This window comes from Oncorhynchus keta, chromosome 28, assembly GCF_023373465.1.
Source record: "Oncorhynchus keta strain PuntledgeMale-10-30-2019 chromosome 28, Oket_V2, whole genome shotgun sequence".
Taxonomy (NCBI): domain Eukaryota; kingdom Metazoa; phylum Chordata; class Actinopteri; order Salmoniformes; family Salmonidae; genus Oncorhynchus; species Oncorhynchus keta.
In genome coordinates this window covers 22376972-22404673 of record NC_068448.1, presented here as the reverse complement: position 1 = coordinate 22404673, position 27702 = coordinate 22376972, and the positions used below count along the sequence as shown (strand labels likewise).

The 27702-nt window shown below is 44.8% G+C and overlaps 2 protein-coding genes across 6 annotated transcripts in view; one reads left to right on the top strand and one right to left on the bottom strand.

Annotated features, from left to right (window-relative positions):
* LOC118360851 (actin nucleation-promoting factor WAS-like) overlaps positions 1-8215 on the top strand; it is a 10705-nt gene extending 2490 nt beyond the window's left edge. The window contains exons 2-11 of one of the 2 annotated variants that reach the window (XM_035740331.2): positions 2080-2220; positions 2446-2532; positions 2671-2764; positions 4605-4640; positions 4714-4746; positions 5792-5987; positions 6189-6364; positions 6552-7066; positions 7172-7280; positions 7408-8215. In XM_035740331.2, the coding sequence (XP_035596224.1) occupies positions 2080-2220; positions 2446-2532; positions 2671-2764; positions 4605-4640; positions 4714-4746; positions 5792-5987; positions 6189-6364; positions 6552-7066; positions 7172-7280; positions 7408-7466 (1446 nt within the window). In that variant the 3' untranslated portion in view covers positions 7467-8215. Of the gene's footprint in view, positions 1-2079; positions 2221-2445; positions 2533-2670; positions 2765-4604; positions 4641-4713; positions 4747-5788; positions 5988-6188; positions 6365-6551; positions 7067-7171; positions 7281-7407 lie in introns of both variants that reach the window. The other variant, XM_035740330.2, reaches the window with a different exon arrangement.
* On the bottom strand, positions 8197-27702 carry LOC118360556 (semaphorin-3F-like). 4 transcript variants are annotated; one of them, XM_052485117.1, is made up of 19 exons: positions 27378-27702; positions 27175-27254; positions 26005-26126; positions 21521-21681; positions 20606-20668; positions 20319-20438; positions 20020-20113; positions 19774-19893; positions 19219-19364; positions 18921-19035; positions 18751-18820; positions 18113-18257; positions 17547-17769; positions 17361-17449; positions 17192-17233; positions 16833-16990; positions 16638-16705; positions 16388-16515; positions 8197-8848 (listed from the first exon to the last, which is right to left on the bottom strand). In XM_052485117.1, exons 2-19 carry the CDS (start codon positions 27204-27206, stop codon positions 8438-8440), a joined length of 2307 nt encoding a protein of 768 aa, XP_052341077.1. In that variant the 5' UTR covers positions 27207-27254; positions 27378-27702; the 3' UTR covers positions 8197-8437. The 4 variants fall into 4 exon arrangements, with proteins under 4 accessions (XP_052341077.1, XP_052341078.1, XP_052341080.1 ...); XM_052485118.1 differs by having other exon boundaries at positions 27612-27626; XM_052485120.1 differs by lacking the exon at positions 27175-27254.

Below are 27702 nucleotides of genomic sequence, written 5' to 3'. Positions count from 1 at the left end.
GTACGTGTTCCATTCAGAGGGTGAATGGGCAAGACAAAAGATTTAATTGCCTTTGAACGGGGTATGGTAGTAGGTGCCAGGCGCACCAGTTTGTGTAAAGAACTGCAACGCTGCCGGGTTTTTCACGCTCAACAGTTCCTTGTGTGTATCAAGAATGGTCCACCACCCAATGGACATCCAGCCAACTTGACACAACTGTGGGAAGCATTGGAGTCAACATGGGCCAACATGTGGAATGCTTTCAACACCTTGAAAGAGAGTCCATGCCCTGACACTTTTAGGATGTTCTGAAGGCATTCGAAAGGTGTTCTTAATGTTTTGTATGCTCAGTGTATGTGCAGTCTGCTTTCTTTTGACATACCAACTTCCTGGTTTCTGAGGTAGGCCTAAGCCTGCAGTGGTAGTTGACAAGTCTAACTAAATATTATTCCTACCACAGAGAATGTGATGTCATTATTGGGGACAGGTCTTTGCTATGAAAACTACTCATGAACGTTCCAAACCACTGAGTACCTGCTGCTTAAAGCACTCATCACAGGTAACTTAGGTCTGACAGATGGCAGACACTTTCTTTTGGACTGGTACAGTCCATTCTGGATAAAGACTTCCGATTGTCCTAAATGTTTGAACTTAACCTGAGCACACACACACACACACACACACACTACAGTAAGTAGAACAAGTATGTATTTGAATTCACTTGAATAGAGTTTGCACTTTTCTGATGTGCACTTATCTAGAGCCAACATACATATAAACTACACTGAACAAAAATATAAAAGCCACCTGTCAAGTGTTGGTCCCATGTTTCATGAACTGAAATAAAAGTTCCCAGAAATGTTCCAAATGCAAAAAAAATGTATTTCCTTAAAAAAAAATGTTTTTTGCATTTTTGTTTACATCCGTTGGTGAGCATTTCTACTTTGCCAAGATAATCCATCCACCTGACAGGAGTGGCATATCAAGAAGCTGATTATTACACAGTACATCCAACCGCGTGTATGGCATTGTGAGGGCAAGCGGTTTGCTGATGTCAACGTTGTGAACAGAGTGCCCCATGACCATCTGATCATTTATCACTCCAGTGTTAATCTGCAAAATTGTAATTATTCGCCTACCTCCTCATGCCTTTTGCACACAATGTATATAGACTCCCCTTTTTTTCTACTGTGTTATTGACTTGTTAATTGTTTACTCCATGTGTAACTCTGTGTTGTCTGTTCACACTGCTATGCTTTATCTTGGCCAGGTCGCAGTTGCAAATGAGAACTTGTTATCAACTAGCCTACCTGGTTAAATAAAGGTGTTCTCAACTAGCCTACCTGGTTAAATAAAGGTGAAATAAAAAAAATAAAAAATGGTGCCGGTGGGGTTATGCTATGAGCAGGCATAAGCTACGGACAACAAACACAATTGCATTTTATCAATGGCAATTTGAATGCACAGAGATACCGTGACGAGATCCTGAGGCCCATTGTCATGCCATTCATCCGCCGCCATCACCTCATGTTTCGGCATGATAATGCACAGCCCCACGTCGCAAGGATCTGTACACAATTCCTGGAAGCTGAAAATGTCCCAGTTCATCCATGGCCTGCATACTCAACAGACATGTCCTCCATTGAGCATGTTTGGGATGCTCTGGATCAACGTGTATGACAGCATGTTGTAGTTCCGCCAATATCCAGCAACTTCGCACACAGCCATTGAAGAGGAGTGGGACAACATTCCACAGGCCACAATCAACAGCCTGATCATCTCTATGTGAAGGAGATGTAATCACTCTGCATGAGGCAAATTGTGGTCACTTCAGATACTGACTGGTTTTCTGATCCACGGTATCTATGACCAACAGATGCATACCTGTATTCCCAGTCCTGTGAAATCCACAGATTAGGACCTAATGAATTTATTTCAATTGACTGATTTCCCTATATGAACTGTAACTCAGTAAAATCTCTGAAATTGTTGCATGTTACGTTTATATTTATGTTCAGTATAATTAAGTGTCCTGCGTGTGCGTGTGCGTGTGCGTGTGCGTGTGCGTGTGCGTGTGCGTGTGCGTGTGTGTGTGTGTAGTCCCTGTCCACTACCGTAGCACAGCTGTACATGGCCCTGCCCCACAGTCCCACCTGCTGGAGCCTGCAGCAAACTGGGGTGGCCTGCTTCGTCAAGGACAACCATCGCCGTTCCTACTTCATACGCCTCTTCGATGTCAAGGTAACAGGAACATACACTGTCAGTCACAATGATGGAAAATATTCATCAATCAATCAAATGTAGTTATAAAGCCATTTTTACATCAACAGACGTCACAAAGTGCATATACAGTAACCCAGCCTAGAAAAGGACCATTTGTTGATCCACTGTTGAAAAGTTTCCCATGAAGATATGAGTTGAAGAAGTGTTGGCCTTTCAGTTATATTAACAGTTGGCTTTTCCCAGAAAGGACAGCTGATCTGGGAGCAGGAGCTCTATAACCAAATGATCTATCACTGTGCGCGGCCATTCTTCCATACCTTCGCTGCAGATGTAAGCAAGCGTATCTTCCTCTAAATTAATATGCCCTGGATACTCATGATGATGGCTTGACTGTAAATCTTAAGATGAGTGATTTTACTTTTGTCTTTTCATCAGCCTATCTAAATGTTTCTCTCCAATCCAATGCAGGACTGCCAAGTGGGGCTGAACTTTGCAGATGAACAGGAGGCTGAAACCTTCCTTAGTGCAGTTGATGAGAAGATCAACCAGAGAAACCGTCAAGGTCAGGGTCATTTGTTATAGAATCAAAGACAGAAAATTGTGTTGAGTTTTTTGGTATAGGATTGACATGACATCAGACTGTATATTAGGCTACTATGTTTTCCATGTTGGTTACTGGTGAACTGTCCCACTAGGCACAGACGTCAATTCAACGTCTAGTCCATGTTGGTTCAATGTAATTTCATTGAAATGATGTGTGAACAACGTTGATTCAACCAGTGTGTGCCCAGTGGGGTGATGTTTGTATTTGAGTCATACAGTGCATTTGGGAAGTATTTAGACCTTACATCCTCATAGACCTACACCCCATAGTGACAATGCAAAAACTGGTTTTTAGAAAATAATGAAATATACATTTACACAAGTATTCAGACCCTTCACTCAGTACTTTTTTGAAGCACCTTTGGCAGCGATTACAGTCCTGAGTCTTATTGGGTATGACGCTACAAGCTTGGCACACCTGTATTTGGGGAGTTTCTCCCATTACTGTCTGCAGATCCTCTCAAGCTCTGTCAGGTTGGATGGGGAGTGTCACTGCACAGCTATTTTCATTTCTCTCCATTTTCATGCTCTGGCTGGGCTACACAAGGACATTCAGAGACTTGTCCCGAAGCCACTCCTGCATTGTCTTGGCTGTGTGATTAGGGTCGTTGTCCTGTTGGAAGGTGAACCTTCACCCCAGTCTGAGGTCCTGAGCGCTCTGGAACAGGTATTCATCAAGGATCTCTCTGTACTTTGCTCTGTTTATTATTCCCTTGATCGTAGTCTCCCAGTCCCTGTCGCTGAAAAACATTCCCACAGCATGATGCTACCACAACCATGCTTCACCGTAGAGATGGTATTGGCCAAGTGATGAGCGGTGCCTGGTTTCCTCCAGACGTGACGCTTGGCATTCAGGCCAAAGAGTTCAATCTTGGTTTCATCAGACTAGAGAAACTTGTTTTTCATGGTCTAAGAGTCCTTCAGGTGCCTTTTGGCCAGCTCCAAGTGGCTGTCACGTGCCTTCCGTCTGGCCACTCTATCATAACGGCCTGATTGGTGGAGTGCTTTAGAGATGTTTGTCCTTCTGGAAGGTTCTCCCATCTCTACAGAAGAGCTCTGGAGCTCTGTCAGAGTGACCATCGGGTTCTTGGTCACCTCCCTGACCAAGGCCTTTCTCCCCCGATTGCTCAGTTTGGCCGGGCGGCCAGCTCTAGGAAGAGTCTTGATGGTTCCAAACTTCTTCCATTTAAGAATGATGGAGGCCACTGTGATCTTGGGGACCTTCAATGCTGCAGAAATGTTTTGGTACCCTTCCCCAAATCTGTGCCTCGACACAGTCCTGTCTCAGAGCTCTATAGACAATTAATTCGACCTCATGGCTTGGTTTCTGCTCTGACATGCACTGTCAACTGTGGGACCTTATATAGACAGGTGTGTGCCTTTTCAAATTATGTCCAATCAATTGAATTTACCACAGGTGGACTCCAATCAAGTTGTAGAAACATCTCAAGGATGATCAATGGAAACAGGATGCACCTGAGCTCAATTTCAAAAAACCTGTTTTTACTTTGTCATTATGGGGTATTGTGTGCAGATTGATGAGGGAAAAAAAGTATTTAATCCATTTTAGAATAAGGCTGTAACATAACAAAATGTGGAAAAAGTGAAGGGGTCTGAATACTTTCCTAATGCACTGTATTTGAACTAATATATCTCTGACACTGGAAAACATAACATATATTGTAATGTGTGGTTCCATGGAGGGTAGCTGTGGCATTTCAAAGTAAAGGTTGTGGTGAAGATGTGTAGATATGAGCTCAACTGGCATCCTCTTGTTCCTCCTTCCTTCCCTCTCACAGTGTCAGAGAAGAAACATCGCCCTCTGCCTTCCAGTGGTAAGACTGATTTAGTAATCCCAAAATAACCCTTGTATTCTCCCTGAACTAATTCTGTGTGTTTTACTTACAGACGGAGGGGGACGACCTCCACTTCCTGGTAAAGGTGAGTATACCTCATTCCATTGAATGTGTTATACCTGGGCTCCCAAGTGGCACAGCAGTGCTAGAGGCGTCACTACAGACCGTGGTTCATTCCCAGCCTGTATCACAACTGGCCGTGATCGGGGGTCCCATAGTGCAGCGCACAATTGCCTTGTCCTGGTTAGGGTTTGGCTGGTGTAAGCCGTCATTGTGAATAATAATTTGATCTTAACTGACTTAAATAAAGGTTCAATTGAAAAATGACTAAATATATACCGTTCAAAAGTTTGGGGTCACTTAGAAATCTCTTTATTTTTTTTAAAGAAAAGCACATTTTTGTCCATTAAAATAACATCATATTGATCAGAAATACAGTGTAGACATTGTTAATGTTGTAAATGACTATTGTAGCTGTGGGTACTATTTAACAAAGCTGCCAGTTGAGGACTTGTGAGGTGTCTGTTTCTCAAACTAGACACTCTAATGTACTTGTCCTCTTGCTCAGTTGTGCACCGGGGCCTCCCACTCCTCTTTCTATTCTGGTTAGAGCCAGTTTGCGCTGTTCTGTGAAGGGAGAAGTACACAGCATTGTTTGAGATTTTCAGTTTCTTGGCAATTTGGAATAGCCTTCATTTCAAGAATAGACTGACGAGTTTCAGAAGAAAGGTCTTTGTTTCTGTCCATTAACTAACACAACGTGCCATTGGAACACAGGAGTGATGGTTGCTGATAATGGGCCTCTGTACGCCTATGTAGATATTCCAAAAAACCTGCTGCTGTTTCCAGCTACAATAGTCATTTACAACATTAACAATGTCTACACTGTATTTCTGATCAATTTTATGTTATTTTAATGTACAAAAAAATGTGCTTTTCTTTAATAGAAAAATACATTTCTAAGTGATCCCAAACTGTTGAACAGTAGTATATATCTACCTCAGGCACAATAACTAACTGACCCAATATCTAAACTCTAAACATATACACTACACATCTCTGACAAGATATCTTTACCCAAGAGAGACATATAGTGTGACTTATACATGTACACTTCCATTGTAAAGCAGGACCTGGCAGTCCCACTTCTCCCTCCATGGTCACCATGGACATCCAGAACCCAGACATCCAGGCTTCACGCTACCGCTCCGTCACACCTGTACCTGCCCCTGCCTTTGTCAGTAAGGGAAAGAAGGACAAGAAAAAGGACAAGAAGAAGAGCAGTAAACTCTCCAAAGCAGACATTGGAGCACCCAGTGGGTTCAAGTGAGTGGATACTAAGTGCACACATATAAGCAGGCAGTTAAATAAAGCCTTCATAATCTATCACAACACATTTAACTAAATAAAAACGTGTCATAAAATTGTTTGTCCTCAATTTGCTTAATTTACAAATCCAGGATTGTATCCAAGTGTGCCACTCATTCAGGTGCATTTTCCTCTTCCTCTCTCTCCTCCCCTCCTCAGACATGTGAGTCATGTGGGCTGGGACCCCAACAACCTGGACCCTGATCTGAAGAAGCTGCTGTCCTGTGCTGGGATCAGTGAGGCTGAGCTGAAGGATGAGGAGACCTCCCAACTCATCCAACAAGTCATTGAGAACTCAGGCGGCATGGAGGCAGTCAAAAAGGCCATGAACACTGGTGAGTGTCATTCTGAGTGTCTGTCTACTGGTCTAAAGTTCATCATCACTTCAGTGGATGTATTGGATTTTACTTCACTGTAGGCTACTGTTCTGGTGTACTCTGTTATATAATTTTACTACTAAATGTAAATCAAACTATTTTTGTAATCCAAAATGTTGCTGTTTTTTCATCCCATTTCATATAGGTCCTGGGCCTCCTCACCCTCCTCCTGGTAGGCAGGGTCCTCTCCCCCCAGTACCAGGGAGCTGTTCCTCCCCTCCTGCCCCTCCTCCTCCACGGGGAGGTCGCTCTGGCCCCCTGCCCCCTGTCCCAGGACAGCCAGGGCGTGGCCCGCCCCCCTCCCAGCCCCCTCCTTCACGTGGAGCCCTGCCACCTCCACCCCCGTTAGGCGGCCGAGGTGGACTTCCACCACCTCCACCCTCTGTGTCCCATAGTTCTCTTCCACCTCCCCATCCCCCTGGTCACCATCTCTCCATGCCTGCACCTCCTCCTCCTGCTCCATCCACCCCCAGTCGAGGAGGCCCAGCACCTCCTCCACCTCCTCCTCCCCCGCCTCCCCCAGCCCAGAGCTCTGGAGACTTTCCTACTCCTCCCCCCTGTAAAGGTCCCCCACCACCTGCTCCTGCATCTTCAGGTGGAGGTGGAGGTGGAAGAGGAGCTCTGCTGGATCAGATCCGCCTGGGAAGGAAGCTCAAAAACGTAAACCCAACTTGTTCAAATACAAAATTGTCTTTGTCAGTGAGATTTAAGTCTACATATTTCAGTTTACATTATCATTGACCTTTGACCTTTTGTGTGTCCCAGGTCACAGACAGTCCTGAGCCACCTCCGCCTGCCCAGGAAGACTCAGAGGGTATCGTAGGAGCTCTGATGATGGTCATGCAGAAGAGGAGTAAAGTCATTCACTCCTCTGGTGAGCACCTTCTCATCCTAATCTTTCATTCATTCATTCTACAAATGTGTAAATTAAAACAAATGTCCTCTTGAATCTTAAAATGAATCTCTGCATAACAGATATTCATTCCTCTCTTTTGTTTCAGATGAAGGTGATGAAGAAGGAGGGTATGATGATGACGATGATGATGAATGGGACGACTGATAAGTGCATTCCGTACTGTATCATTTTCCACTCTGTAACCATGGACTTCAAAGTTAGGTTGATCCAGTTAGATTTAGGCCTAGATTCAGTCTGCAGCGCTGAAGATCCATGCTCTACCGCAGATTTTTATCTTACCGTGAATGCTGGAACAATGCCTTTAAATGTCAATTGCGCCGTAGTGCGGATCTTCAGCGCTATGGATTGAATCTAGCCCTTACACATGGAAAATGTACACCTGAAGAATGCTACAGATAAGGATTGTATGAAAGGCCCAAAGGTTAAATAAATCAACAGAACGTAGGACAGAGAAGGTTAGATGGGATAACATATCTTTTTATATCTGTCGTTTGAACGTTTCCAGTGTAGGACTCATGCTGAGTATGTACATTACATTACAGTATGTTGCTCAATATCATTATAAAAGATGGTGAGGTCTTCTACACGCAGTCTTCTTTCTACCTGTTCCCATTCAAATATGTGATATTACTGGAATGTAGTATTATAACTAATATTATGCACACATGTGATTTCCCGTCTTAATCTTCTACATGTAGATATTGTGTGTTTTGTGCAAATATAAACAAACATAGGTCACAAAGGCGTTAGAGAGCGCAAGAGTCACCACAATTACGACACCACAAATGGTTTTAGTAGACAAATACATACATCATACCATACAATTACTATCTCTCAATGTTGAACAATAAGATGTACACATTTCCAAACTGAATAAAGAATGCAAAGACAAACGCTTTTTAATTATTATACATGAATAAACCACGGATCTATTATTATCATATGATATATACACATATCAATATATTACATTTCTATACTGAGATACTGGGTTGTGTGAGGGTGTCACCACCACCATACAAAGGGAGACAAAGCTCATGTTTGGTGTCAAACATGGATCTCTAGTCTATCATGTGGAGTCTTCTGGCTGGCTAGTGTTGGAGAAGTCCAGTCCTCTATCTGCCTTGGGTTTCCTGGCTCTCTGTGTGTCTCCTGGAGGTGCGTTTGGGCTTCTGCTGCTTGAGCCCTAGCTGCTCCCAGTAAGACTGACAGTACTGGTGGATCAACTTGATTTCTGGCTGGGATGTGGTGTCTGTGAGAGGGAGGGTTGGGGGGTGCTTCGGCTGCTGAGCGTCATGTTGTCCCCCCCGCCCATTGGGAGGGCTGTTGGAGGTCATGGGGTCATCGTCAGGGGAGGTGAGGGCCACCACGATGTCTCGGTCCAGGATGCGCAGCGCCACACGGGCCACCGTGTGTTTGAAGTTGTTCTCCGTGGACAGGCAATGGTACAGACCAGCGTCTGATTGGCTGAGAGACTTCAGAAGGATTCCCTGGGGTGTCTTCAGATACTCTCTGTCCCGGTTGAGCTGAGGGGTAGGGGGGAGAGAGAGTGTTATGGTAGTGAGGGGGAGAGAGAGTGTTATGGTAGTGAGGGGGAGAGAGAGTGTTATGGTAGTGAGGGGGAGAGAGAGTGTTATGGTAGTGAGGGGGAGAGAGAGTGTTATGGTAGTGAGGGGGAGAGAGAGTGTTATGGTAGTGAGGAGGAGAGAGTGTTATGGTAGTGAGGGGGAGAGAGAGTGTTATGGTAGTGAGGGGGAGAGAGAGTGTTATGGTAGTGAGGGGGAGAGAGTGTTATAGTAGTGAGGGGGAGAGAGAGTGTTATGGTAGTGAGGGGGAGAGAGTGTTATGGTAGTGAGGGAGAGAGAGTGTTATGGTAGTGAGGGGGAGAGAGAGTTATGGTAGTGAGGGGGAGAGAGTGTTATGGTAGTGAGGGGAGAGAGTGTTAGAGGAGAGAGTGTTATGGTAGTGAGGGGAGAGAGTGTTATGGTAGTGAGGGGGAGAGAGAGTGTTATGGTAGTGAGGGGGAGAGAGAGTGTTATGGTAGTGAGGGGGAGAGAGTGTTATGGTAGTGAGGGGGAGAGAGAGTGTTATGGTAGTGAGGGGGAGAGAGTGTTATGGTAGTGAGGGGGAGAGAGAGTGTTATGGTAGTGAGGGGGAGAGAGAGTGTTATGGTAGTGAGGGGGAGAGAGTGTTATGGTAGTGAGGGGGAGAGAGTGTTATGGGAGTGAGGGGGAGAGAGTGTTATGGGAGTGAGGGGGAGAGAGAGTGTTATGGTAGTGAGGGGGAGAGAGTGTTATGGGAGTGAGGGGAGAGAGTGTTATGGTAGTGAGGGATGGAGTGTTATGGTAGTGAGGGGAGAGAGTGTTATGGTAGTGAGGGGAGAGAGTGTTATGGTAGTGAGGGGGAGAGAGAGTGTTATGGTAGTGAGGGGGAGAGAGTGTTATGGTAGTGAGGGGAGAGAGAGTGTTATGGTAGTGAGGGGAGAGAGAGTGTTATGGTAGTGAGGGGAGAGAGTGTTATGGTAGTGAGGGGGAGAGAGTGTTATGGTAGTGAGGGGGAGAGAGAGTGTTATGGTAGTGAGGGGAGAGAGTGTTATGGTAGTGAGGGGAGAGAGTGTTATGGTAGTGAGGAGAGAGAGTGTTATGGGGTGAGGGGGAGTGTTATGGTAGTGAGGGGGAGAGAGAGTGTTATGGTAGTGAGGGGAGAGAGAGTGTTATGGTAGGGGGAGAGAGAGTGTTATGGTAGTGAGGGGGAGAGAGAGTGTTATGGTAGTGAGGGGGGAGAGAGAGTGTTATGGTAGTGAGGGGAGAGAGTGTTATGGTAGTGAGGGGGAGAGAGAGTGTTATGGTAGTGAGGGAGGGGGTAGTGAGGGGGAGTGTTATGGTAGTGAGGGGAGAGAGAGTGTTATGGTAGTGAGGGGGAGAGAGAGTGTTATGGTGAGGAGAGAGAGTGAGGGGGAGAGAGAGTGTTATGGTAGTGAGGGGAGAGAGGGGGTAGTGAGGGGAGAGAGTGTTATGGTAGTGAGGGGGAGAGAGAGTGTTATGGTAGTGAGGGGGGGGAGAGAGTGTTATGGTAGTGAGGGGGAGAGAGAGTGTTATGGTAGTGAGGGGGTGAGAGAGAGTGTTATGGTAGTGAGGGGTGAGGGGGGAGAGAGTGTTATGGTAGTGAGGGGGGTAGAGAGAGTGTTATAGTAGTGAGGAGAAGTGAGGGGGAGAGAGTGTTATGGTAGTGAGGGGAGAGAGAGTGTTATGGTAGTGAGGGGAGAGAGAGTGTTATGGTAGTGAGGGGGAGAGAGGTTATGGTAGAGGGGAGAGAGAGTGTTATGGTAGTGAGGGGGAGAGAGAGTGTTATGGTAGTGAGGGGGAGAGAGTGTTATGGGAGTGAGCGGGAGAGAGTGTTATGGGAGTGAGAGGAGTGTTATGGTAGGGGAGAGAGAGTGTTATGGTAGTGAGGGGGAGAGAGTGTTATGGGAGTGAGCGGGAGAGAGTGTTATGGTAGTGAGGGGGAGAGAGTGTTATGGTAGTGAGGGGGAGAGAGTGTTATGGGAGTGAGCGGGAGAGAGTGTTATGGTAGTGAGGGGGAGAGAGAGTGTTATGGTAGTGAGGGGGAGAGAGAGTGTTATGGTAGTGAGGGGGAGAGAGAGTGTTATGGTAGTGAGGGGGAGAGAGTGTTATGGTAGTGAGGGGGAGAGAGTGTTATGGTAGTGAGGGGAGAGAGAGTGTTATGGTAGTGAGGGGGAGAGAGTGTTATGGGAGTGAGCGGGAGAGAGTGTTATGGTAGTGAGGGGGGAGAGTGTTATGGTAGTGAGGGGGGAGAGAGAGTGTTATGGTAGTGAGGGGGAGAGAGAGTGTTATGGTAGTGAGGGGGAGAGAGAGTGTTATGGTAGTGAGGGGGAGAGAGAGTGTTATGGTAGTGAGGGGGAGAGAGTGTTATGGTAGTGAGGGGGAGAGAGTGTTATGGTAGTGAGGGGGAGAGAGTGTTATGGTAGTGAGGAGAGAGAGTGTTATGGTAGTGAGGGGGGGGGAGAGAGAGTGTTATGGTAGTGAGGGGGAGAGAGTGTTATGGTAGTGAGGGGGAGAGAGTGTTATGGTAGTGAGGGGGAGAGAGAGTGAGGGGGAGAGTGTTATGGTAGTGAGGGGGAGAGAGAGTGTTATGGGAGTGAGGGGGAGAGAGTGTTATGGTAGTGAGGGGGAGAGAGGTGAGGAGAGTGTTATGGTAGTGAGGGAGAGAGTGTTATGGTAGTGAGGGGAGAGAGAGTGTTATGGTAGTGAGGGGAGAGAGAGTGTTATGGTAGTGAGGAGGGTGAGGGGGAGAGAGTGTTATGGTAGTGAGGGGGAGAGAGTGTTATGGTAGTGAGGGGGAGAGAGAGTGTTATGGTAGTGAGGAGGAGAGAGTGTTATGGTAGTGAGGAGGAGAGAGTGTTATAGTAGTGAGGGGGAGAGAGTGTTATAGTAGTGAGGGGGAGAGAGTGTTATGGTAGTGAGGGGGAGAGAGTGTTATGGTAGTGAGGAGGAGAGAGTGTTATAGTAGTGAGGGGGAGAGAGTGTTATGGTAGTGAGGGGGAGAGAGTGTTATGGTAGTGAGGAGGAGAGAGTGTTATAGTAGTGAGGGGGAGAGAGTGTTATGGTAGTGAGGGGGAGAGAGTGTTATGGTAGTGAGGAGGAGAGAGTGTTATAGTAGTGAGGGGGAGAGAGTGTTATGGTAGTGAGGGGTGTTATGGTAGTGAGAGTGTTATGGTAGTGAGGGGGAGAGAGAGTGTTATGGTAGTGAGGAGGAGATAGTGAGGGGGAGAGAGTGTTATAGTAGTGAGGGGGAGAGAGTGTTATGGTAGTGAGGAGAGAGAGTTTTATGGTAGTGAGGGGGAGAGAGTGTTATGGGAGTGAGCGGAGAGAGTGTTATGGTAGTGAGGGGGAGAGTGTTATGGTAGTGAGGGAGAGAGAGTGTTATGGTAGTGAGCGGGAGAGAGTGTTATGGTAGTGAGGGGGAGAGAGTGTTATGTTAGTGAGGGGGAGAGAGTGTTATGGCAGTGAGGGGGAGAGAGTGTTATGGTAGTGAGGGGGAGAGAGTGTTATGGTAGTGAGGGGGAGAGAGTGTTATGGTAGTGAGGGAGAGAGAGTGTTATGGTAGTGAGGGAGAGAGAGTGTTATGGTAGTGAGCGGGAGAGATTGTTATGGTAGTGAGGGGAGAGAGTGTTATGGTAGTGAGCGGGAGAGAGTGTTATGGTAGTGAGGGGGAGAGAGAGTGTTATGGTCATGAGGGGGGAGAGAGAGTGTTATGGTAGTGAGGGGGTAGAGAGAGTGTTATGGTAGTGAGTGGCAGGGAGAGTGTTATGGTAGTGAGGTAGAGAGAGTGTTATGGTGGTGAGGGGGAGAGAGTGGTATAGTAGTGAGTGGCAGGGAGAGTGTTATGGTAGTGAGGTAGAGAGAGTGTTATGGTCATGAGGGGGAGAGAGTGTTATAGTAGTGAGTGGCACGGAGAGTGTTATGGTAGTGAGGTAGAGAGAGTGTTATGGTGGTGAGGGGGAGAGAGTGTGTAATGATAGTGAGGGAGAGGGAGTGTTATGGTAGTGAGGTAGAGAGAGTGTTATGGTGGTGAGGGGGGGAGAGTATGTAATGATAGTGAGGGAGAGGGAGTGTTATGGTAGAGAGGGGGGAGAGAGAGTGTTATGGTCATGAGGGGGAGAGAGTGTTATGGTCATGAGGGGGAGAGAGTGTTATAGTAGTGAGGGGGAGAGAGTGTTATGGTGTGAGGGAGAGAGACAGTGTTATGATAGTGAGGGGGAGAGAGAGTGTTATGGTAGTGAGGTAGAGAGAGTGTTATGGTAGTGAGAGAGAGAGAGTGTGTTATGATAGTGAGGGAGAGAGTGAGGGAGAGGGAGTGTTATGGTAGTGAGGGGGGAGAAAGAGTGTTATGGTAGTGAGGGCGAGAGAGAGTGGTAGTGAGGAGGAGAGAGAGTGTTATGGTAGTGAGGGGGAGAGAGTGTTATGGTAGTGAGGGGGAGAGAGAGTGTTATTGTAGTGAGGGGGAGAGAGAGTGTTATGGTAGTGAGGGGGAGAGAGAGTGTTATTGTAGTGAGGGGGAGAGAGAGTGTTATTGTAGTGAGGGGAGAGAGAGTGTTATTGTAGTGAGGGGGAGAGAGAGTGTTATTGTAGTGAGGGGGAGAGAGTGTTATGGTAGTGAGGGGGAGAGAGAGTGTTATTGTAGTGAGGGGGAGAGAGAGTGTTATGGTAGTGAGGGGGAGAGAGAGTGTTATGGTAGTGAGGGGGAGAGAGAGTGTTATTGTAGTGAGGGGGAGAGAGAGTGTTATTGTAGTGAGGGGGAGAGAGAGTGTTATGGTAGTGAGGGGGAGAGAGAGTGTTATTGTAGTGAGGGGGAGAGAGAGTGTTATTGTAGTGAGGGGGAGAGAGAGTGTTATTGTAGTGAGGGGGAGAGAGAGTGTTATGGTAGTGAGGGGGAGAGAGAGTGTTATGGTAGTGAGGGGGAGAGAGAGTGTTATTGTAGTGAGGGGGAGAGAGAGTGTTATTGTAGTGAGGGGGAGAGAGTGTTATGATAGTGAGGGGGGAGAGAGTGTTATGGTAGTGAGGGGGGAGAGAGTGTGATGGTAGTGAGGGGGAGAGAGTGTTATGGTAGTGAGGGGAGAGAGAGTGTTATGGTAGTGAGGGGAGAGAGAGTGTTATTGTAGTGAGGGGAGAGAGAGTGTTATTAGTGAGTGTTAGGGGGAGAGAGAGTGTTATTGTAGTGAGGGGGAGAGAGAGTGTTATTGTAGTGAGGGGGAGAGAGAGTGTTATTGTAGTGAGGGGGAGAGAGAGGGGGAGAGAGATTGTAGTGAGGGGGAGAGAGAGTGTTATTGTAGTGAGGGGAGAGAGAGTGTTATTGTAGTGAGGGGGAGAGAGAGGGGGAGAGTTATGGTAGTGAGGGGGAGAGAGAGAGTGTTATTGTAGTGAGGGGAGAGAGAGTGTTATTGTAGTGAGGGGGAGAGAGAGTGTTATTGTAGTGAGGGGGAGAGAGAGTGTTATTGTAGTGAGGGGGAGAGAGAGTGTTATGGTAGTGAGGGGGAGAGAGAGTGTTATTGTAGTGAGGGGGAGAGAGAGTGTTATTGTAGTGAGGGGGAGAGAGAGTGTTATGGTAGTGAAGGTGTGAACAAGGTCCAAATGTGCCTCATTTGTATTTCAAAAGTGAACGACTATTGCTTTATAGATATTTTACATTACTTGTTGATATACACGGAGTGCACAAAACATTAGAACACCTTCCTAATATTGAGTTGCACCTCCCTTTTGCCTTCAGAACAACCTCAATTAATCGGGGCATGATCTCTACAAGGTGTCGAAAGCGTTCCACAGGGATGCTGGTCCATGTTGACTCCAATGCTTCCCACAGTCAGTTGTGTACTTAACTAAAAATACTTGAAAGTACTACTTAAGTAGTTTTTTGGGGTATCTGTACAGTACTTTACATTACTATTTATATTTTTTACAACTTTTAATCGTTACATTTTGATTGCTTAGCAGGACAGGAAAATGGTCCAATTCACACACTTATCAAGAGAACATCCCATGTCATCCTTACTGCCTCTGATCTGGCGGACTCACTAAACACATGCATCGTTGGTAAAGGATGTCTGAGTGTGCCCATGGCTCTCTGTAAATTAAATTAAAAACAATTAAATGGTGCAGTCTGGTTTGCTTAATATAGGGAATTTTAAACGATTTATACTTTTACTTTTGAAACTTAAGTATATTTTAGTAATTATATTTACTTTTGATACTTAAAACCAAATACTTTTAGACTTTTGCTCAAGTAGTATTTTACTGGGCGACTTTCAATTTTACTTGAGTCATTTTCTATGAAGGCATCTTTACTTTTAGTGAAGTATGACCATTGGGTACTTTTTCCACCACTGCCCACAGTTGTGTCAAGTTGGCAGGATGTCCTTTGGCTGGTGAACCATTCTTAATACACACAGTCCATAGGAGCAGACAACGGATATCAAGGATCTAGAAAGATTCTGTATGAAGGAATGGTCTAATATCTAAGATCCATCTTTGATCCCTCCAGTCTCATAACATTTTGAAAAACATCTCAGTGCAGTTATCCTCGAGAGGTGAGGTATTGAAAGATATTGAAAACAGGGGTGGCAAAAATTTTGACCCATATCTTTTTGAGAGAAAAAAAATCTCTCTCTGTGAGCAATTATATTAGTACAACATAATATAATTGCCCCCCCCCCAAAAAATAGCTTACAATATACACTGAGTGTACAAACATTAAGAACACCTGCTCTTTCCATGACAGACTGTCCAGAGGAATCCAGAGAAAAGCTATGATCCCTTACTGATGTCACTTAAATCTGTTAAATCCACGGTGTAGATGAAGGGGAGGAGACAGGTTAAATAAGGATTTTTAAGCATTGAGACATGGATTGTGTATGGGTGCCATTCAGAGGGTGAATGGGTAAGACAAAATATTTAAGTCCCTTTAAATGGGGTGCGGTAGGTGCCAGGCACACCAGTTTGTGTCAAGAATTGCAACACTGCTGGATTTTTCAGGCTCAACAGTTTCCCGTGTGTATCAGGAATGGTCCACCACCCAAAGGACATCCAGCCAACTTGACACAACTGTGGATATGGGCCAGCATCCCTGTGGAAAGTTTTTGACACTTTGTAGAGTCCTGTTGAGCGTGAAAAACCTGGCAGCGTTTGTTGCGCCTGGCACCTACTAGCATACCCCATTTCAAGGCACTTAAATATTTTGTCTTACCCATTCATCCTCTGAATGGCACACATACACAATCCATGTCACAATTGTCTGCAACTGCAACGCTGCTGGGTTTTTCACACTCTACAGTTTCCTGTGGGTTTCAAGAATGGACCACCAACCAACCAAAAGACATCTAGCCAACTTAACATAACTGTTGAAATGGGGTGGCGGTGGTGCATCTCAAAATTAGGAAGGTGTTCCTAATGTTTAGTATACTCAGTGTAAATGTGATCTGAATTTGGTATTTGAATAATACTGGTTGCTTTTCAAAGAGCAGAAATAGAAACCTGTATGTTCTTCCTTACCACTTTCCTTCTTCCTCCCCTTTGATAGAGCCACTTGACTGTGGCCTGAGGAGAACGAGACTGACACTCCAGAAATGTACTGCTCCCCTCCACACCAAATTGGACTGTCTCTCTCAGACGCTTTTCCACTGAAGGAGGGGAAGATGTTCAGAGGAGGGAGGAGGGAGATTATTTGAAATGCCAGTTCCTTGATTACATGATTTTAATGTGTGTCACTCTGAATTCTGAAGATGAAAGTGTCTTGACAAACCTTTGGCATTGAAGCCCCTGCACTGTCGCAGTGGATCCCCATGTTTCACATCCTGCCTTCGGCTCCTCCTGGGTAACAGAGAGAGAGAGCAGGGTTCAAGTACAGACACAATAAAGAAGACTTATAATGTATCATGACACCCTTTCCACTGTTATTTGCTAGATGACGTGTTGTGGTGTGTGTTGTGGTCCTGACCTCTTGGTGGCGGGGGTGAAAGCGGAGCAGCTCTCCCCATCCCAGGCGCAGTAAGGGTCCCGTGCCAGACAGCAGTCGGAGCAGGCCCTCCCGTACACCCCACAGCGGTGGAGAGACACCTGAGTTAGCCCCGCCTCTGATGACACATACAGCTGTTGCTATAATGACAATGAAAACAAGAGGTCAGTATCAACAATATCTCTCTAGTATTTCCTGTTTATTAACAAAGAGAGAGTTTGGGGAATTGGAAATGAGGCAGACATTTACGTTGATAAAAGCCACAATCTATCTGCAATAGTAAAGCTGATCTAACCCCGACAAAAAGGTACAAATAAAAGGAAATCAAGAGTTCAGATTACCCTTTTAGATGATATCTTCATTGTTTTGACAGCAGCATGTGTCTGTAATTAAATGTAATGTCTCACATCAGGATCTACAGAGCACAACCATTGGATGAATGTCCAAGGACAGTGGTTGGAGACTTTTGCTATAACTTAAACAATATTTGGATAATCATTATAGGCATACCCTGAAAACCTCCACTTCCTCCAGGGTGAGCTCCTCCATGGTGCTCGGGTCTTTAGGTAAAACTATGACCTTTTGGACAGTGCCACGATCTGGAACAAGAATTTGGACAAAATACAAAATGTGAAATTCGAACAAGCAATGAAGTCCTTCAGTCAGCCAATTGCCCTGGGACGGAGAGCCTCTCACCTGTGCCCAGGAAGAGCACCTCGTATCGGCCGTCTACGGCGTCCACCTGGTCCACCACCAGGGCTGTGAAGCGGTAGTCCACACCAGTCCTCACCACCAGGGGGCGACGGTGGATAGGGTACACAGGGTGGTACATGAGGGGATGGGCTCGCATAAAGTTCACTGCCTCGTCTGAGAAGTCCTTGGAGGTACGAATACCTGGAGTAAATGTTCCTCCTGGACACTAGGGGGAGTAAGAGAGGGGTTGTATATTTTTGAGTAACAAAAAGAGAAAGAGAGGGAGAGAGAGAGAAGGAGTTGACAGAAGAAGGTCAGCCATGGCTGGAGGCGTACAGAGTAGAGGGGGAGGAAGGGGAAGTGTACTGTGTACTGGAAGAGAGAGAGAGAGAGAGAGAGAGAGAGAGAGAGAGAGAGAGAGAGAGAGAGAGAGAGAGAGAGAGAGAGAGAGAGAGAGAGAGAGAGAGAGAGAGTAAGCAATACACTGTATGAATCGACAGAGGTGAGAATCACTTGAATTTGTGTGTAATGTATTGATTGCTTGCAGTGAGTAACAGGTCTAAACCTACTGTGCCAGGGCGGGGGTAGGGGATCTTGCCCGTGTACACTGTCCACTGGTAGTTATGACCATGTTTGTGGGAGAAGGGTCCATTGAAGACGTTGCGGATGTCAGCCATGCAGTACACACAGACTGCTGAACCCTTGAACACAGAGCTGGGAGAGAAAGAAGGGAGAAAGACAGAATGAGGAATCCAGTAAGCATCAACCAGGGAAGTGGAGGAAAGAGGAGAGAGGTAAACCTACAGCTGCTATATGAAAGCACAAAACCACGAAGCAGTGACAGCAGGAAGGATATAGAGTGAAGGGGGATGGAGAAAGGGGAGAGAGGTAAACCTACAACTGCTATATGAAAGTACAAAACCACGAAGCAGTGACAGCAGGAAGGATATAGACAGAAGGGGGATGGAGAAAGGGGAGAGAGGTAAACCTACAGCTGCTATATGAAAGTACAAAACCACGAAGCAGTGACAGCAGGAAGGATATAGAGTGAAGGGGGATGGAGAAAGGGGAGAGAGGTAAACCTACAACTGCTATATGAAAGTACAAAACCACGAAGCAGTGACAGCAGGAAGGATATAGACAGAAGGGGAATGGAGAAAGGGGAAGTATAAAAGGTGATGTAAGAAGGATATAATGGTGACCTTACCCAGCAGTAGTGAACAGGGCATAGATCACAGGGTTGCGTTCATCTTGCGTGGGCTGGATGAAAACATCCCCTGGAAGACAGAAAATGACCTTCCTGCAGATGAGAGACTCAGACCCATAGACTAATAATAACTAATGATCTAGTAAATCTTTCATTGAGGTCTGTCTCACTCAGTTCATCAAATGAGGTCTCCACCCCATCCTCTCCGATCACAGAGCAGATGAGGCGGGCTTTCAGGAAGCTGGTCCATCTGTTGACCAGGGACTTCTGACCCCCTTCGTCATCCTGGGATGAGGGAAGAGAAGGAAAGGAAGTAACATAAAGGTAAGGTAATGAGTTAAGGGAAGTGTATCACGGTATTATACATGTTTTTTTTACCTCTAAGCATTGAGCCATAAATGATCCACTATGACTGCCATTCAGAATATGTTACTGTCTGGAGGAGAGTATGAACATTTGAACTCTCACCAGACACACTCGTCCCACTCTGGCCAGGACACTGGGGCTGGACCCTCCCCCTGCATCCAAACTCTTCTCCCGGAAGAAGAAGTAGAGTTTGTCATCATTCCTCTCTGCACTGTCAGGTATCTGTTGAATCTGAATAAACACAGGCTCTGAGAGAGAGAGAGAGAGAGAGAGAGAGAGAGAGAGAGAGAGAGAGAGAGAGAGAGAGAGAGAGAGAGAGAGAGAGAGAGAGAGAGAGAGAGAGAGAGAGAGAGAGAGAGAGAGAGAGAGAGAGAGAGAGAGAGAGAGAGAGAGAGAGAGAGAGAGAGAGAGAGAGAGAGAGAGAGAGAGAGAGAGAGAGAGAGAGAGAGAGAGAGAGAGAGAGAGAGAGAGAGAGAGAGAGAGAGAGAGAGAGAGAGTGATGAAATAAAGAGAAACGTGCAGTTGTTCTCAGAATTCATTGCCAGCAGTTTGCCAATTATTCTTATATATGTATCCGGCTAGAAGGACCATAAAACAACACCTCTTTCGTAGTCCATCCTTACAAAGTGGTGCTCTTTTTCAGGTGTAGTAACTCACCATTGAGCCACCTGGAGTCATACTGCTCTGTCCTGACTGCTGTTCTGCCCCCCATGGTCCTGAAGAGGGCTGGGTCTGTCCCCATGAAGTCTACATGAACACCTGCATACAGATTCCCATCTGCAGAGGAGAAGGAGAGAGAGGAGGGGAGAGGTGGAGAAGAGAGGTTAGGAGAAAGTGAGAGGACCTGTTGTTTTCGGTTTTGGGAAGTCTACTAAGTTTATTCATAAGTGAGGTGAAACGTACTGATAAGAGCAGCAATATTCTCCTGGAAAGGATCGTAGGAACATTTGCCCTTCCCTGATTCTAGAAATCCAGGAACCAGTCTGAACACATAATCCTGGAAAGAGAGGGACCAGAAAAGCCAGATAAGGATCAAATGTAATAAAATGACAAAAGCATATAGACAAATAGAGCTCAGATCTGTGGCCTAGTTTTGAGTACTAGAGTGTTTAGTAAACCGGAGCTTGCTGGGCCTAAATATACACAGATATGCTGCAGTTGAATGTCATTTAGAATGATTTTGGGCATATTGAACCTTTCACCTCTGCCTTCCAGCCTCTGTTGATGAAGGTGCAGATGGGTTGGTAGGCTCCGGTCCCACAGGTGTACAGGTGGGTACGGTTCCATGGCTCTATCATACGCACAAAATTTGCACACTCACCCTGGTGTGTGTACACAGACAGGGGAATGTTATCAATTGTTGTTGAATGAAAAAAAACAAGGCTATCTCTTTCAAAACTGTGAAATAGACCCATGAAAGTGGGACATCATTAGTTCATCCTGTAAGGAGAGAGGCCAGGGGTCTTTCACAAAGACAAGTTATTCTCACCTGTCCTCCTTTTCCTGTCATCCGACACTCCCCTTTTCTCTTGTCAGAGGCTGGCCAATGGATCTGTCAGGGAAAGACCACAAAGCTAAAAATGATACCACACACAGTAAAATAGCATTTTACTTGAGGTCTCTTTACTACCACATTAAATTACCACATTCAACTACCACATTTGACTACCACATTTTACTACCATATTCAACTACCATATTAAACAACCACATTGTACTACCACATTAAACTACCACATTTTACTACCACATTAAACTACCACATGAAACTACCACATTTAACTTCCACATGAAACTACCATATTTTACAACCACATTTTACTACCACATTTAACTTTCACATGAAACTACCATATTTGACTACCACATTTGACTACCACATTAAACTACCACATTTTACTACCCCATTAAACTACCACATTAAATGACCACATTAAACTACGACATTTTACTACCACATTAAACTACCACATTAAACTTTCACATTAAACTACCATATTTTACTACCACATTAAACTACCACATTTGACTACCACATTAAACTACCACATTTGACGACCACATTAAACGACCATATTTTACTACCCCATTAAACTACCACATTAAATGACCACATTAAACTACCACATTTTACTACCACATTAAACTACCACATTAAACTACTACATTAAACTACCACATTAAATTACCACATTAAACTACCACATTTACTACCACATTAAATTACCACATTAAACTACCACATTTACTACCACATTAAACTACCACATTAAATTACCACATTAAACTACCACATTTACTACCACATTAAACTACCACATTAAATTACCACATTAAACTACCACATTTACCACCACATTAAACTTTCATAAAGGAGAGTTGTGTTTATGTGTGTTCTTCTTACAATGAGTGGCTCCTTGTTGACGTTGTGCATGTCCAGGGCCACCAGGTACTCCCGGCTGCCCAGGTAGAGACGGCCCTGGTCCTGATCCATCAGCAGGATGCGGTAGTCACTGGTGTTGAAGGAGAAGGAGAAGGGCCGCGCTGCTCTGGTGTCCAACAACTCTGGGGAGGAGAGAGACCCACCAGCCCACACACACGCATAGACGCACACATGCATAGACACACGCACACAGAGACACAAACTTAGTGTAAATCACATGTAAAATAAGTTCTGTAGCAAGAGAATGGTACAATTGTAATATCCAGCAGGGGGAGCCATAACTTCTTTCTGCTTATTTCTTTGAATCTGTCACATGACATTTCCCTGATAATGACTACAAGTGCTTCATTTTTCACTCTCAGCAGCACTTACTGAACATAGACTAACACCATCCTCAAAGTAACAGAAAATGTGTGAATGGCTCAATTTAGCTCATCTCAGGACGTATTCCAGAAGCTTTTAAGAATTAAATATTTTATGTGTTCCAAGCTTCTGATTGAGTTTGTGGCATTGACTGAATGTACCGTGCCACTTTGTGGTTGTTATTGCAGGTCTCTGAGGACACAGTCAGATGAACTCTAAGTAAATGCTTTAAATCAGGTCCCTTCTTCATTCACCTCTCCCCGTATCAGGTCCTCATAATGACTGCTTTTACTGGAGCTGCCTGCTTGGCCAGGTCTCCCTTGTAAAATAAGTATCTTGACCTTAACGGGTGGTATCTGGATAAATAAAGGTGAAATAAAACTGACCTATGTAGAATAGCTTTCAAACTTTTAAGTGCTATGATGTAATTACTAAGTAGGGTACAAAACACAGATATCCCCATGTGGGACAGATGATAAATGGCATTTGGCATAGGTTTGTGAACAAACATCCGCATGAAGTACACATATACTGTTTTAGCCTGGCCGGAGTAAGGACATCTGTGTTTACATCAAAGTGCTCTGCCGTCTTCCTTTGAGGTGACTGTTTGTCTGAATACTGTTAACAGGATGCAGTCAATGTGCTGCTAAAATAAGCTGCTGCGCAATCGGATCTGCACAGGATAACAAGCATCTCTGGCAAACCTCCGTCCACTTCATCCACTGGGGAAAAGTGGACTGACAGCCTAGGCTAAAACTAGAAACGCCACACCCCTGGGCCCCCACATGGCTGCTCTCATCCTCTCCGTCATAAACAACGTCAGTTGGCACTATCTGATAAACAAACACGTAATGTGTCATCATACCGCATTTGATTCAGGTAAACCAGTTCCTGACATGAAAGACATAAGAAAAATGTCCAGATCACGCCATTTTAGTGTAATGTACAGTGAGTATACAAAACATTAAGAGCACCTGCTCTTTCCATGACATAGACTGACCAAGTGAATCTAGGTGAAAGATATGATCCCTTATTGAAGCCACCTTTTAAATCCACTTCAAGAGTAGATGAAGGGGAGGAGACAAGTTAAAGAAACAATTTTAAGCCTTGAGACAACTGAGACATGGACTGTGTATGTGTACCATTGTGAATAGTGAATAGGTAAGACAAAATATTTAAATGCCTTTGAACAGTGTATGGTAGTTGGTGCCAGGCGCATCAGTTTGAGTGTCAAGAACTGCAACGCTGCTGGGTTTTTCAGGCTCAACAGTTTCCCGTGTGTATCAAGAATGGTCCACCAACCAAAGGACATTTAGCTAACTTGATACAACTGTAGGAAGCTTTGTCGTCAACATGGACCAGCATCCCTGTGGAACGCTTTCAACACCTTGTAGAGTCCATGCCCTGACAAATTGAGGTTGTTCTGAGGGCAAATGGAGGGGTGCAACTCAATATTAGAAAGGTGTTCTTAATGTTTGGTACACTCAGTGTAAGTAAGGAAAAGTGAGGCTTTAAATCATTATCTCCATAATGCAGAAGACAACTTAAAACCCATATCCATACTCTAGGTCACTGGAATAACCTTTATTTAGTCCCTTCCTCTGACACAGTTCCCATCAACCAGAGCCTCATTCAGCTTATAAAGGCTTTATAAAATAAGAATTTGTTCTTAACTGACTTGCCTATAAAGGTATAATAACATTTTTAAAATCCAGTCCCAGCGTCCCAGTCACACAGTCCCAGTCACACAGTCCCAGCGTCCCAGTCCCAGTCACACAGTCCCAGTCACACACAGTCCCAGCGTCCCAGTCACACAGTCCCAGCGTCCCAGTCACACAGTCCCAGCGTCCCAGTCACACAGTCCCAGCGTCCCAGTCACCCAGTCCCAGCGTCCCAGTCACACAGTCCCAGTCACACAGTCCCAGTCCCAGCGTCCCAGTCACACAGTCCCAGTCCCAGCGTCCCAGTCACACAGTCCCAGTCCCAGCGTCCCAGTCACACAGTCCCAGTCACACAGTCCCAGTCCCAGCGTCCCAGTCACACAGTCCTAGTCCCAGCGTCCCAGTCACACAGTCCCAGTCACACAGTCCCAGTCCCAGCGTCCCAGTTACACAGTCCCAGCGTCCCAGTCACACAGTCCCAGCGTCCCAGTCACACAGTCCCAGTCTTTCTCAGAATCAGTCAGATGCCCCCCCAAAAAAAATGCCTTATGGAACAAAGAGAGTCCCTGTTGCAAACAATGAACAATCAATCTTTGGAATGGCAGGAACACAGAGCAGGAGATCACATCCCACTGTTCTGCCTATTCTTGGAAATGAGGAGAAGATGATTGGGTTCTAGTGGTGGATTTGAATGACTACCAATGTCAGTGAGCTCTTTACAGTGTTAACAGGGATTAGTTACAGTCATTGTGGGACAGTTGCAGCAAGCAGATAATAAATCTAATATCATCCACAGCAATCCAAATCAATACAGTATCAAAGCAATTGAATATAATTCCATTTGGTTATATTACCACCAGTTACAGGCTTACCCTTACTTTTAGCAAACATTGGTGTGTGGGCTCAACTTTTGTGACATTCCCTACCACATTGCAACCAAGTAAACTAATACATACTTGAACTAAGGGTGCTAATTCCATAGCCTGAAAACAAACACAATGTTTTGCTAATCTGACCCTCAACACTAATCTCATTCAGCAAACAGTTTATACTCTCAGTGCTGTAGTTTTCATCAGCAGGATCAATTGAAAGACCACAGACTTCTTTAACATCTTTATAGGGTCCCACTTATAAAGGCTTTATACAGCATACATACATGCGTCATAAGCACTACATACATTTTTCACAGATCATCTATAAGCGTATGTCATACTCTAAATGGTGTATAAAGGATGACATAGACATTCCCACTTCAGGGTGAATTGTCAAATGTAACATAACACACTATGTATGTTTATACACCATTTATAGATTATGACATGCACTTATAGATGATTTGTGAAACAATAATGTAGTGCTTATGAAGCCTTTATGTATGCCATATAAAGCCTTTATAAGTTGTACTTCGTATTAAACTGGGACCCTTTATGCTTTACAGCAATATGTTCACAATGTACATGATCTTCTCATACCTATATTAGAGCCACATACGTCAACATTAAATCAGTTTATTCTAAAGATACGACTCAAATTCTCATTTCTGATGGCATAATAAGCTTCTACACCAAAACGCATGCTGACTAATAGAGATCATGACAGTCCAAATTCTCAGGCCAGACATATAATTCTGATTGTAAGGGACTCAACTTGCTCCCAACACGTCCGTCATGATGTTGTGGTATACCTGGACAGAAATTCTATACACCTGAATCATGCAGATAATTATTATTTACAGTTCTTTCAGGTGAGTCACCCCTTGTGGTGCAATGAAAAGGTAGATGTATGTGTGTGTGTGTGTGTATGCGTGTGCGTGTGCGCGCGTGTGCGTGCATGTGTTTGTGTGTGTGTGTGCGTGCGCCTGTGTTTGTGCGTGTGTGCGTGCGGGCGGGCGTGTGTGTGTGCGTGCGCCTGTGTGTGTGTGTGTGTGTGTGTGTGTGTGTGTGTGTGTGTGTGTGTGTGTGTGTGTGTGTGTGTGTGTGTGTGTGTGTGTGTGTGTGTGTGTGTGTGTGTGTGTGTGTGTGTGTGTGTGTGTGTGTGTGTGTGTGTGTGTGTGTGTGTGTGTGAACCGAGGAGTGACGACAGCATGTGGTAATCACTGTAACCTTTCAGCATTATTTTGATGGAAGCCTTCATCCAGGTTACACTTACAGAAATAACTTTAGAACACAATGCCTAAACTTCTATTCACCGAGCAGTGTTCACCCGCTAGTCTAGCAGATCGAATAACCAATTCTTAGATTATGAAGGAAATGTTTATAATCTTTAATAATCAGTAACCCACAAGACTTTCTGAAATCCACAGGCCAAATAAGAAATAACTGAACCAACCTGGCCTGGAAGCCATCCCAGCTGACAGATGAGCAGTGTCTGTGTGTCTGTGTGTCTGTGTGTCTGTGAGCGTGTTCTGGTCAGGTAGCTCACCTTTGAAGGACAGCCGTACCCTTGGAGCAGACTGTTGGAGGCCTGAGATGCAAACACATACACTCAACAGGAGGAGTATGGTCCGAGTTGCTGTCTTGGCCATAACTAAGGCAGAAAAATATCTGAAAGAGAACATCACATCATTAGTGTGTGTGTGTGTGTGTGTGTGTGTGTGTGTGTGTGTGTGTGTGTGTGTGTGTGTGTGTGTGTGTGTGTGTGTGTGTGTGTGTGTGTGTGTGTGTGTGTGTGTGTGTGTGTGTGTGTGTGTGTGTGTGTGTGTGTGTGTCAAAGAGAGAGAGAGAAAGAGAGAAAGAGAGAGAGAAGGAGAAAGAGAGAGCTCTTTATCAATGTGTGAATGCCTGTAAGTGTCTGAGTGAGTGCATGGGAGACAGCTAGACAGCTATACTGTGACATACTGTACATTACCAGTACTGAATTTCACCCCTCATGCATATTTCAAAATAAATAGCTGGCAAAAAAAAAAACAGTTTGACATCTGAAAACCCTTTCTGACAGTTTAGGGGTGTTGGCAGGTAACTGTTTTACTTTTATGTCAGCATTCATTATGTAGTATCTGTACTTTGCTGAAGAGCATCTTGTATAAATTATTAATACTAAAAACTGTGTCCATAATGTCCATTAAATTCTCCCCCAAAAGGTGTACTTTTCAGATGAGCCCCGAAATGCAGTTATATTTTCTAACCAAATGTATCAAGTAGACCACAGACTATTTCTACATCTGCTAGAATAAAAAAACGAATACAAAAGGGAGTAAATTAAATTAAGTTATTTGAAGCACTTCATAAAACTTCATGAATAGAACTTCATAGACTATAAATAAATTAGATATTTTCCCCTGAGTGCTGAAATTTGTGCCCAGCCATAATTATTAAGCTGTGGTTTATAAAGCACTTATTCTAACATTATAAACCTAACATTATAATTGACATGGTCCATTTTCTCTCTGACCAAAAGTTTGACTTATGGTTTAAATTGTGTCCTGTGAACATAATTTTACAATAATCTTTCTCACTTGTAAATGTTTTAATCTTGTAAATGTTTGAGGGGAAAAAAATATGAACAGTCGACTGCGCATATTATGCAGGAATGCATTTCATGACCATGACGATCACTGGCTCCTGATAACATCGCAGTTACCTGTGAACTCACATGAAAAGACAGCGAGTAGACGCTCTCTCCATATGTAGGCTACCCCTCGTTCTTGGTAATTACTTTGGTCCCTTAACACACTGAATAAAAAAACAAAAAAATACTTGTGATGTTAAGAAATAGTGTATGGAGAAACTTGCCAAAGTAGCCTACCTTCTTTTTTCCCTTTTTTAACCCGCTGGTGTAGGAGACCCGTAACTCACATAATAAGATGTTATCGCTACATTCCGTAGATGAAAAGTCCCACACGAAAACAACGAAAATGCGTTTGGAAAAGTATGTAATGCTTAAACGTCCAATAAATGATACCTCTGTATATCATAGAGAGACACCGTTTCTAACGTCTCTCTCGATTTATTTACAAACAACATGAAAAATATAACATAGATTTCCGATCAAGGATTATAAAATTATCATTCTAACAAATGTTGTCTTACTCCCATAGCCCTCATCCACCCGAAAAGAAGTAAATAGCTTAATGTAGGTCCATATGTCCTCTCCTCGTGAGGGTCCTGCGCTGTGAAGGTC